The following is a 13,804-nucleotide window of genomic DNA, read 5'->3' on the forward strand; positions in this document are numbered from 1 at the left end:
TTCCCTTTAATCATTCCGAAATAGAATGACTAATGAAATAAGTGATGTCAAACGACAAGTTGTTAATGAATTACATAGACCTGCAAGACGTAATTTTCATAGGAGAATAAACACCATCAAAGGTTTTGCAGATCTATGGAAAATAGATATAGCTGAACTACAACCTTATGCAAAAAGTAATGAAGGATACCGATATATACTTGTAGTGATTGATTGTTACTCAAAATATTTGTGGACTGTAGCAGTTAAAGATAAAACAGGTAGTACAATAACTAATACAATGAAATATGTACTGAAGGAAGCCAAGTTTTCCCCCAAACATATACAAAGCGATCAAGGGAAAGAATTTTTCAATAGAAGCTTCTCATCTCTCATGCGAGAATATAATATCAATCATTATTCAACATTTAGCACAAAGAAGGCGGCTATAGCAGAAAGAGTGATTCGTACAATAAAGGCATGGCTCTACAAGGAATTTTCGATGAGAGGTCACCACAAATGGCTTGATATTCTTCCAATTATAACTAGTAGATATAACAATAAAGTTCATCGTACAATAGGTATGGCACCCATCAATGTTGATTCAACAACAAAATTGAAATTGAAAGGTATCAATGGAATTGGAGGAAAACAAAGTAAACCCAAATTCCAATTGAATGATATTGTACGTATAAGCAAGTACAAAAATATTTTTGAAAAGTCTTACACTGCGAACTTTACCACGGAGCTCTTCAAGATTGTTAAAGTTAATAAAACCACCCCAACGACCTATAATCTTGAAGATATGAATGAACAACCAATTAGAGGATGTTTTTACGAAGAAGAGTTATTATGAACCGAGAATCCTGACGTATATCTGATTGAGAAGGTGTTGAACAGAAGAAAAAATAAAGTATTTGTATAAAGTGGTTAGGCCTTCCTAGCGAACAAAATTCTTGGAGTGATGAATCAAATATGGTTTAAATGTATCTACTATTGTATTTACGAATAAAGTAATGTTAAAGTTCATTTTTGTTTTCATTTCAATTATAAGTATGTGAATTGAAAAATATTGCAGCGGTAAACGTTGCCCCAGCCATTCGCAACGTTCTGTGTATACCAAACCAAATTAATTGTATACTCCATTCCCGCTTATATTTTTCAACTCACGATATTGAAAACACATTATCATTCCCAAAACTAATCGCCGTGACTTTGAAATGCAGTCTCCAACTCTTTTCGCCAATTATCTCTCACTGATAATGCCGTCTCATAAAGTTGAGTCGACTCCTCAAGCTCAACCTGAGCTTGCATTCTCGAACGTTGATTGAATTGATTATCTTTAACAATTCTTGAACGGAGTTCATCTGCATCCGTACACATTTTAGCTAATTCAACCTTCGCTAATGCAATCTTAGCATCTAATGCTTGAAGAGTTTCCTTATTAGCATTTATAGCCCGCTCACTCTTTTCAAGTTCAGCAATAGCCATCTGCGCCTTTACAAGGCGGCATTTTGCTTTCTTTTTCATTTCTCCAAACCGATGTAGAGGACTGAAAGAAGATAGCGATTCAGCTTTCAAATCACCCTTCATTTCTTCAGGTGAACCTTTTGGCTTCCTCTTCGATCTGTCACTTTTCGTTGTGGGTTTTTTCTCTCGCACAACACTTTTCGATTGTTTTTTTTTCTCTGAAGTCAGTGACAATCGATGAAGATGCATTAGTAACTTTCCTCTTGATTGTTCTAGATTTCTTATCAACACCAAGAGGAAGGGTAGATGAAGGGTGTTTGAGTGGTGATGATTGCGAAACGATTGGATTTTCAATAACAATTTGCTCATTTGGTTCCGGCACATTTGCAAAGTTAACAAAGTCGTTATTATCAAAATCATTTATCGAATCTTGACTCGATAAATGTAATACTGGAATATTTTCAAAATCAGTGTGATCGATATCAACAAGTGGTGAACCATCTTCAGCAATCAACAACAGCATAGAGCTCACGGTAATGATTATTTAGGTCTGAGGAATGATATGTGATAGCAATAGAATGTGAATAGGAAAGGTGATGATGTTACTGATACTTCACCTTTTATAGAAGAAAATAAACTAACGCATGCGCTCTTCTATCAACTAGCCCACTCTTTCATTGACTAGCACATGCGCTTTTGCATGCACTCTTCCATCAACTAGCCCACTCTTTCATTGACTAGCACATGCGCTCTTTCACTAAACTGTTCACGCATGTGACGATCTTTGTCATTCAAGAGGAACACTTTGTTGCATGCATTTCAAAATGTGAGAAAATAACACAAATAGATTCAAAATAATATATTTAATAATAACAGAAGACAATGACGTTAATAAAACAAAAAAAAAATAAAAGTGTTGAAGTGTCTCTGTCGTTGTAGAATGTTCTTTGATTCTTCTCCTCAATATTTATTGATCATGTGTCAGACAGCAACATTGAAGGAAATGAATTCTCCTATTGGGGTAGAGTTGACCAACCTTCTCACACAGATCCCAAGTACTTCTACATGAAGTGCATACATGATTCCAACAATTCGCTGTGTATGTATCACAACGCAAACAACGTAGCAGCGGAGCTGGAATAGCAGCACATGTAGCACAAATATTTCTACAAATACCCATATTATTGGATATTATAGGTTCGGAACACTTCAGGCACTGTAACTGTTGCTGACGATATTCTATTTTTGGCCGCTTCGGTGGATGATATGGAGGCGACAGCTGAATCCGCGACATACAATCATTGCACATACCAGTGCAAGGATTAATTGTTTCCTTAGGTCTACTTATTTGGCAAAAGTAGCACACAATAGCCCCCACTATCATCATTGGGTATTCACACACTTTTGGTTTTTCATCCCACTCTTTTGGAAACGGCATTTTTATATATTCGTTTAGAAATAATAAGAGATGACTTATAGAAACTCTGACTGCTCTCTCACAACAACATTCTCTATTTATACAAATTAACATCATGTGAAAGTATAGTGGGGAAATGTATCCTTCTCTCTCACTTAAAACGAGTCAAGTGGTAGGTAAGAGTCGTACCACTTCCACTTCCTATTCATTCATAAAAGTCGACTTACCATCCTGAAGTTCATTCATTCACTCTACAACTGTGAGCAAACAAGTGTGAGCAAACAACAAGATGAATTCTGGAAAAATAGCTTCTGCATTAAATAACATATCTGCTATTGATGAAAATAATTGGATAGACGAGTCAGATGATGAGGATGTCACCATTCCACTAGAGGAAGTGATAGTTGAAGAAGAGGATATTGGAGTCGATGAAGATGTGATAGATGAAGTTGAAAATGAGGCCAATGAAGATGATGACGTTGTGGAGTTTGAGGGGGTTGTGGATGGAGAAGAAGACGATGAAGGGATTGTATCTGATTCTACTGAAGGTGATGGTGCTTTGAGGATCGGTATGCGAATGCTTAATGTCAGTGAGACATTAGAAGATCCATTGGACTTATATTGTGCAATGGATGTATACGTGTTGATCAGCACAATTGATGGTGGTAACAAGAAACTATGTTGGTGCTGCTTTCGTTTTTATTCACACAGAAATAACAATGGCGGGTGGTATCATCATGTCAACACTCACAACACCGTCTCTATTATGGAAATGGGGCAGAATTGGTGTGATGCCTAACAAACTTCACCCGAGTGTCGACATGCATTATATGTAACAATTCCAAACCTGTGGCACAATAACCGTGGTCAAAAAAAAAACAACAGCCGTTTTCAGGGGTACATAATTCACACAAACAGTAGTAGTAGAATTCACAGATTATGTGACAAATGACTACTTTGACTAAAAAAGTCGAAGTTAGGATTTTGTTAATCATTGAATATCTGTGCATATGATGAGTACTTCTTTGACTGAAAAGTCGAAGTTGGGAATTTGATAGTCATTGAATATCTATGCATAAGATGAGTACTACTTTAAATGAAAGTTGAAGTTTGCATTTTGTCAATCATTGAATGCATATAATGATGAGTACTACAGAGTGGGATGATGGTACTTTTACATGCATTTTGTTTGTTTGAGACTATAATGTTAACATAATGTTAACAATGGTATGAACCTATTTCTGTTTGAAAGTATAATAATAGCTCTGAAAAGAGCTGTTTTTTTTGTTTCAGTCTCCAATTGTAACCCTAAAAAGGGCTGTTTTTTTATTAATCCATGTACTAATATGGACTAACGCTCCTCATCATCAGAAACAATAATGATGGGGTCGTCAACTGAATCATCTGAATCAGATGATATACTAATGATATCGTCCTCATAATCATCTGAATCAGATGATATACTAATCACATCGTCGGCATAATCATCTAGATTGTTGTCGTCAACAGCCATCTCAAACTCTACATCTACTTCCTCCTGCATACCTTGTTCTACTCGTTCTGGGAAATCATCAGGAAGATCATAGATTCGCTGCAGAAATTGAGCGAAGGTTGTACTGAAATGATCGGGCGTTGAATCTATTTCATGTACCTGGACGGGTCCTGTACTAGACATTGTGGAAGAATGATGTAGAACTGGGATTGATACTATATTTATATTGGAAAAAATAAAACGGAGGGGGTAAAGTGTAAATGTAGAACAATTCAGTGTTTGATATTCGGAAACATCAAGAATGACGATCTTCATAAAACTCTGAGCGATTATTATGAGAAATTCTGAGTGATTATTATGAAAAAAAAAGTAATAAGGGCGAGGGAGGAAGACACTGCCCCAGCCTCGCAGTGCCTCGTGTACACCAACCAAAAAGTGTGTATTCCGTGGAAGGAAAGGAAAGGGAAGGAAAGGATGGAAATGATTAGAAATCATCATCTGAATTGAGGACTTCATCATCAATCAGGATGGGGGATGGTGGAGGATTGTCTTCGATGAGGATTGGGGATGGTGGAGGACGTCTATCCTCAGACTCATCGTCAGCGTCATCGCTAGCATCATCGTCGTCATCATCATTATCGTTGTCCTCAGGTACTATGTCATCCCAATCGGGATCCCGCCAATCGTGGGATCCCGATTGGAGGAGTGGGGATAAAGTGGGAATGAATTGCAAAATGACATAGGCTATATTCAATGAAAGAGATAATTGAATGAATAAAATACAATATGAATTATATGAAATTATACTTGTTGATTTCATTATGAAACATATCTTTTTTTTTCATTTTCTTCTCAAGATATCATTTACAAGTGATTTGAGATCACAAAAATTGATGTGAGGTATTTGTCTAGAAGAGCTTGGAATTGAAATAAAAAAAGGAAATATTAATAAGACGAAGTGAAGAAAAATGCTCCAACCATCGCATTGTTCAATGTGTACCAAACCAAAACAATGTACACCCTTTATTTCACTTCTTTTTTCATTTTTCTGAAATTACAAATATAAACTTAAAACTACCATAATTAAATATTCCTAACTAACCTAAAACTAATCTTTCATTTACACTTAATCTACGGAAAAGTCTTGATAAATGCCACTAACTTTTTATACGTCTCTATCGAAGAGGTCTCTGCTCTACACCTTTCCTCCAGAGATGCATACTTCCGATCTAGTTCGGCCATTTTTTTCGCTAATTGTTTCCGTTGGTCAACAATTTCAGACTTTTCGCGGTTCATGTTAACCAACGCGGCCTCACTTGATCGGGAAGCATGTTCTGCTTCCTTACATCTCTGTAGGAAACCGCTCAACATCTCACTGACCTCTCCGATAGGTTGTCGCACTTGTGGCACCAACACTTGGGGAATCGCCGGTGTTGCTGGCAGCGGTGATAGCGGCACCGCCAACGGGGTCGATACAACGCACTCCGGAGAAGGCGCCCTAGGTGTTTCCACTGCTGGTGCTGCTGCGGGCGGCGTGGAGGGCCTTAAACTCTTACGAGTGGTCGACCAACTACCTGCATAAGGATTAGTCTTATTGCAAGTAGCTCGGTACTTCTCAATAGGACCAAGCCTCGCTGCAGGTCGTTGACAAACCTTCTTCACAACTCTGACTTCCTCCTCCTCCTCGAATAAGTCAGGGCTGACTTATTCGAGGAGGGCTGACTGGGGGTGGGGGCGTGCATGCGCGACTATTGGGAGTTCGCGCGCGCGATGTTCTGAAGTCCCTGCATACATACATTCACCATGTTCGTTCAATTGATACGTCATCTGTTGGTTTTGGTTCTATTATTCCTAACCTAACCTAACCTAACGTTTCTCCAGGCCTAACCTAACCTATCCTAACCTAACCTAACGTTTCTCCAGAACTAACCTAACCAACCCTAATCTAACCTAACCTAATTCGCGCGCGGAATGCATTCACCATGCCCGTTCAATTAATACGTCATCTGTTGGTTTTGGTTCTATTATTCTAACATTTGGATTAATGTTCAGTCCTGGATATCTCAGTCCATCTGATGGCCTGACTTTATGTTTTTTCTCCAAAACTTCAACTCTCTGTTCCAGTACATCATATTTTTTCATTGTAGTCGCTGTTATGTTAGACATAGCATCATATTTTTTCATTGTAGACGCTGTTATGTCAGACATTTTTATTTCTACATCACTTGTAAGTTTGTCAAATTTACGAGTGAAAGTTATCCGAGCCTCTGCAATTTTATCATCGAATGCTTGACGGGCATCGCGAGCAACATTTCCTATTGTGGATTGTATTGCAGCTTGTAGAACAAGAAGTATGACCTCTTTTTGTTCCATTAATTTCCCCCTCAAGATATGATACAGTTACACAATCACTCTTGTCAATTGGTTCGCTTGTATTTTTCAATATTTTTGTTTGCATGTCATAATGACCATCTTTTGTTAATTTAAATCCATTCCCGGGAGGACCTCGAATGATATTACCACCCCATTTTCTCTTTCTACCAAACTTATCTATCGTTTTAGACATTGTGCACCCTACGATGATTCTTTCCAAACTGATATTTCTTTCATTTACATTATGCTATATACTTTGCAGTAATTGGTTAGGAGAAATATAAGTGAAACAAATAACATTTTTTTAATCATTTTTATATTCATCAAAGTAACTTGACAAAAGTAATACTTCAATGTAAAAAAATCACAATGAAATAATCACAAATAATGAATGTTCCGGTTTGAAGGAAAAAGCAACAACACTTCGAATGATAATTCAGTTATTCATCTCAACAGCCAACAAATTAATTAGTTGGTCTAAGGCGCTCTCTTGAGAAAAAGAATGAACGATTTCAGACACCCAACGAATGTTGTCATTAGTATCATTTCGATAAAACTCTATATCGCTATGACCCCATGGAAGAGTTCGAGTGGTATTCGGAATGATGAATCTTTTGTCGTCGTGATATGATAATGCGACTTTATTTTTCAATTCAGTGTAAATATCATGCAGTACGCTTCTGAATGAGTTCATCTTCCTGAATATCATACCTCCTTCTTCGATGATTTTTTCATAGTCTTCACATGTCAATTCATTCTTTATAACAGATCGTTTGACGCCTTTGGCCTTTTTCAGTTCACCATCAACAGATTTCACATAATACGCTTTAGCACCTGTACCGTAAAAGCTGATTATTGGATCATTTGGGAATTCATCCTTGTCACTGGGATATTGAATTGGTTTCCCATTGTATAATTAGATGTATCGAACTTATTTATATTATTTTTGATAAATTCATAGAAATTCTCTGTATTCACTTTGAGAATAAGGGAGTCGGTATCAGTGTAGAGTAAGGACGCATCTTCTCCAAACTGTTGTTTGATACATCCATAGAAAAAATCATACATAACTGTTTTGGATAATTCCAGAATGGAAAATCCCAAATACAATGGTTTATCATAATGAACTTTTACTCTAGCCAATTGAATAGCAACAGAATTTTCAGTAAAAATGGAGCATTTTTTAAAATTTGGTCGCGATATGAGACAACTAGCACCTATAGTTCTTTTTATATTTTCCCAATGTGTAATGAGTCTAACATCAATTCAATTGTCTACGTTTTCCATTGTTTTCCCATAGACTGCATTATTCATTAGTTTGTAGAAATTTCTTTCAGATTTGTTATTAGACCGATTACGCATTTCAGTATTCAAATCTATATAGGGCTTCATCCAACATGATTGCTTGAACCTCAATACTCTGTGTGTGTTCATCACTATCAAGCCATGATTGACAGCTTGCTGTAAGTTTCTATAGTGAACAATATATTTTCTTTTATCGTTTAAATTTGGAATTAATTTCGGACCTTTCGATTTTGCATATAGAGGTATCAAACGTTCAACTAAGAATGGAAAATCGGAATGTTTATCGTGAAGTTCTTGGGGATAATGTATATCCACTTCCAATACATATCCATAAGGACTATCACCTTCCACATTCATTATATCAAGATTGAGAATTTCATGAGGTGTTAACCATGAAAATTCACCTGTTGGTAATGATTGTGACGTGCTGTGACCATATAGATTTGTTGCATCCAAATATGAAATGAATGAAGATGGTTCATTTGGATTATAATTCGGTAAAAATTTATTGTTTGCTTTATGTTTCCTTTCACTACATTGACTGATTCCACCACGAATACCTTTTTGAAAGAAGTGAACCATATCAATGTCAGTAATTCCAATTCAATATTGGTATATTTCAACATGGCATCCCATGATAATCCGGGTACAGTGAAGTATTGTCCCGGATCCAATTTATATTTATCAACAGATATATTTCTAAAGTTTTCAAAAATGTCACATTATAGTAACACATCTGACTTTAAATATAAATCGGAGTATTCACCCAAATCCTGACATTCGAACAAATTCCAAACAAGTTAAGCTCTCCCATAATCATTATCTGATATATGTTCACAATTGAGTTTATCATAAAATTGATTTTTGGTTGGAAGTCTTGGATGATTCAGTTTGTCAATGTCATCAACAAAACTATAGGGAAATACACCTTTCTTTCTCATCAAATTGAAATTTTCAATTTGTGGGAAATGTTTGCGCATCTCGATACACTGATCAGATGTTAAATTGGCTCCTAAATTCTCCAAAGAACTAGGCATGAATCTGAAACTATCAATGAATCTCATTTTCAAATAATTCTTCTTCACCCTACCATCTTTATCCGTATAGGAGTGTGTAAAGAGATGTTTTGTGAAAGATATATATTTCTCATTAGTTTGTGGGATGACATCTACTTTATCTTTGTTTTTATACAATTCCTTTATGAATAAGTGACAATCATATCCACTCAGATTGTGAAAAATTATAGGAATGAAATTTGGTAATTTAAAATTCATATTACATGATGAATGAGCAGCAGGAGACCTTTTTTTCCTGTGAGATGACAATGAACCCTCACTTTAACTTCACCATCATTGAACAAATGCCACAATTTGTGGCAGAAGCAAACTGTTCCTATTCCTCAGGAGTTTGTGCATCCATAGGAATAGGAAACCTGAGATGATTTTCATAAATATTTTTCAAATCATCTTCGATTTTGCTAACGAATTTCTAGGCTGCATCCACACCCCTATACGAAACAAATTTTGACAAATCATCATTGTATGAACATTTAATCAAATAAGCAAATGAATAAGGCTCATGTTTGAATGTCTTGATCGAGTACGAGTATTCAGGATTTGGTTTAGTGGTTTGAATCGGCTTGAGTACTGATTCAAAATCGGCATACACCACAAATGGTACCTTATTCATTTGTTTCTCAAAGTTTTCAAAAGTTAGTATATTTTCAGGCACCATTTTCCCATATTTATTGACTTTGAAATTGGTTGATGGTTTTGTAGTACTCAAGTGATTACAATCATTTATCTTATGACGTAATAGTAATTGTTCATTAGAAAAATATAATAAACAGCCATCACAAAAATATTTCTTATGTTCATGAGCCGATAATTGACTTGAAACTAATCTTGAAAGATCTTTGATCCAACAATAATGACTATTACCGAAATCATCTGTGATAAGTAACAAATTGACATGTCTCCTAAGTCTTCTCTGAGAGTAACGTAATGGTCCAATTATCTCATACATTATTTTACCCTTCTCGAATTTACTTTCTAAACCGTACACATTAACTGAAATATCATTCTTGTCTTCAAATTTCACAATATACTTCAAATTTACCGGAAAATTCATACCTGTTACATCTATGACTGTATTGAAATGTGGATATGATGAAACTTCTGACGTTCTATCGATTGCAGGATGTAGTGCTGAAGTGATAGCCCATACAAAACAATGCTGATCTTCATTACGGACATTAACCACGGCCTTCCTACGCTCGATACATTCAGGCAGCTTCACATATGAACGTCCACTGAGCGGGCTGTATTTATTGATGTTCACCTCCAGAAACATGATTTTTTCACAAGTCCAACCTTAAATATAAATCAAAATTACTGATCAATCCAACTAAAACTTGGTAGAAATGCTTACCTGAATCATGTTCCTGGAATTCTGTAGTTTGAGCGATAATCCCATTCCGAAATCCATCAAATAAGGAATTCAAATCAGTAGATTGGTCAACTGTTCTATTCTGAGAGTTAAATGATTTGGTTTCCTTCAGGTCTTGTGTTTGCAGAATATAACTCCCAAATACTTCCATATTCACTTTGATGATTTTGTGAACCCTGATGGCTGATTCCAATAATTCTATAACTTTCTGCCTGATTTCATTAAAGAATTACATGTAATCGGTGGAAACAATGGAACTCTGCACCCTGTATGTAGCAATCCGACGCTTGAAGGCACTCTTTATAATTTGAACACCATCACTCAATTGTACACATGCATTATTCTTATGTTGCAGACTTCTATTGTGAGAATTTACTTGAGTCAATGGAATCATCACATTACAACAATTACATGTGTACATAGGTGTTGCAGCGTCATCTAATCTCACTCGTTTCACTGATGGACCTCCTTGACAACTTTGGAGCTGATGACGACGAAGGTTGTCACTACGAGTAAAAGATTGACCACATTCACAAGAATACATTTTCTATGATATGTTCTCACTAACTCACTCGATGGAAACTGACATAACCAACACTCGCCCGCTTCTTAAATACCATAATCAACGTCGCCTGCGCGTCACCGTCGAGAGTGAGGGTAGAGCTATACGTTACGTCATAGCCATCGCCACATCAAGGGAGGTAAGGGCACATCGATGAATACGCATTACTCAGCCAAACGCCGTGGAGTGCACAGCTCTCCTACCGTTGAACGGTTGCTGCTGGGATAGAGCGATGCATTACGTCGCAGCCTTCACTGCATCGAGAGAGAGGTGAGGACAGACCGATGAATACGCATTACTCAGCCAGACGTCGTGGAGTGAACATCTTGCTCTCTTACCGTTGAACGGTTGCTGCTGCTGTGACGTCACACCACTACTAACTTGGTGGCCTCACACCGATGGAGCATTCATTACTTGGAGGATCTACGAAGTATCCAGACGTATGTTTGTAAATAGACAAGCACATAATGAAACCCTGTACCGTGCATTCTCACACACACACAAAATCTCATATGAAAGAAAAAATCTGAACGATCCATGAACCAGACACTTCAAGATCACATCGCCTTGACTTCACTAAACAACAAAAAAAAAAGCAATCACTAAGTGCTGAAAGAGTGACACACATAACATGTATGAACTTGAAGAGATTTTTTTTAATGTATCAACAAACGTAAATGAATGGATTCTGAGTACATACATCTTCATTTTTATAATCATAATCCGGAAGGGCAAGGACTGGAGAAAAGTGATTCTCATCTGATATAAATATATCATTTATATTTGTGGATTGTATACTGATTAATAAATCATCCAAATCATTCTTACAATTCATATGATTGGAATGAAAATAATTTTGGCAAAACAACTTCCGGAATGCCCTTTGAAATTGTATGGGGGTCGGATTAACATTAATTCCGCATTGTTGTCTTACAGCACAAAAAAATTTTCAAGACAATCTGAATGTAGTCGTCTCGTTTTTAAATATTTATAATTTGATTTGGAAAGCTTATCCCATATTTCAATTACACTATTCATGGAAATAATCCGACAAAATGAAATGAATGTTTTAAAAAAGTGGCTTTCATCAAATGACTTGGATCAAAAATATAAACAAGTTTTTTTACCACCGAGCTCAAATTCAGATTCTTCTAAAGTGACCCCTAATAACTTTGACAAATCGTAAAAGTTAGAGCCCATGTCACTCACAATGCCATCAACATGCAGATCTATATTGGATAATTTAGAAATGCACTTATCCAAAATATCACGAAAATTTTTTGCTGGTAGCTGTGATTCAATGAAAAAAAAAGCAATCGGTTGTTTCCAGGGAGAATAAAGTCCTCTAGTCATAATAACGCGAACATTTCTACATATGGAATTCCTCTTATTTGCCTCTCTAATATCTTCGAAACCAAAAATTTCATCACATCCTGTATCGAAAAAAAAAATTGGATTTTAAAGCAATCTCATCTATAGATATCACGCATCATTTGTCCTGTTCGAGCATTGTTTTAATTTTAATTTCAAGTGCCTTAAATATTGCTGAATTTTCTACTGTTTCTCTCACGATGGATTCTTCAAAACTAATTATCTCCTGAAAACTCTTGCTTAAATAGCATAATTTTAATATATACCGAGTTGAGTAGGTACCTTTTGTAACTAACTACCTACCTCATTATGTTTGCTCAGTGCTCACAGACTAATGGAGACAACTAAGCCCGAGAATGACGGAGAGACAACCAAGTCGACGCATGCGTCTACGAAAAAAGGGTCACAAAATGGCCGTCTTTGTCGCTTCTCTGTGGTAGGTATTCTCGGATATAGGGTTTTAGTTCTGAAAGTCATCGCATGCTCCTAGAAATTGAGCCTTGATGTATGGAGCATGCGCACAGACAAAAACATCCCAATCACTGAAGTATTATTAAATTTTCTGAATTCTAGTACGAAAATACCCTGAAATTAGATTTATTTAGACAGGTGTCAAATTTTGTTTACATTTACTGTCTTCATCATTTTTATTGAATTGTTGAAATGTATCTACTTTCATGAAGGTTTAAACGTTTTAATTCCTTCTCATAAAATTATTCTTCTTCGAAAAAATTATTGGTTTAACTCAAGAAGGGATGTTTTACAAGGTTGGCACATTTTCATTATCTAACAAATTATGAACACTTGAAGAACTGATCTGAGGGCGCATATATTATGGAAGGAATCGTCTGTGCTCAATTCACATTTTTTAATGATTTTGATTCTGCAAACTTAGCAAGAGTTGAATATGTTCCACAAAATGAGTCTGGTGAGTTATTGAGGACTGTTCAACTTTGAACTAATGTCCGAATATTATATACTTATATAGTTACGAAAAATGAGAAATGAAACTTTCAATGTTTTTTTACCACTTGTATTTGTAACTAAAGTTACTGCAATTTCGTCCTCAAGTTTTTTTTATTCATTACTACTATTAAATTATATAAAATGTGCATGAATGTTGCCATTGAAAATCAATGAACCAACTCCTTTGAATTTTTTAATCATGACTTGCAACGTATGACTTAGTACTCTTGATATAAGACTACTACATAAATCCATATCAATTGTTTTCAATTCATTCTGAGTCTGACTTATCTGTTTCCTTCGAACCCAGAAAACACTGCAGCCTCATGGGCTTATTGTGTTTTCCCCCATCTTTTTGATGATGCCCATTCCAACAATCTTGTTTTGTGTGCTACTTTGTAAGGGTTTCTTGCTGAATGTA

At 36.0% G+C, this 13,804-nt stretch overlaps 1 protein-coding gene across 1 annotated transcript in view; it reads left to right on the forward strand.

Moving 5' to 3' along the window:
- The first annotated feature begins 13,012 nt into the window (after nucleotides 1-13,012).
- Nucleotides 13,013-13,804, forward strand: part of LOC111507920 (cytosolic carboxypeptidase-like protein 5) — a 49,791-nt gene continuing 48,999 nt past the window's right edge. Inside the window, 1 exon segment of the mRNA XM_074174620.1 lies at nucleotides 13,013-13,345. Within this exon segment, the coding sequence (XP_074030721.1) occupies nucleotides 13,252-13,345 (94 nt within the window). The 5' untranslated portion in view covers nucleotides 13,013-13,251.

This window comes from Leptinotarsa decemlineata, unplaced genomic scaffold, assembly GCF_025532065.1.
Source record: "Leptinotarsa decemlineata unplaced genomic scaffold, Ldec_3_MD MMD2_tig00000690_RagTag_RagTag, whole genome shotgun sequence".
Classification (NCBI taxonomy): Eukaryota; Metazoa; Arthropoda; class Insecta; order Coleoptera; family Chrysomelidae; genus Leptinotarsa; species Leptinotarsa decemlineata.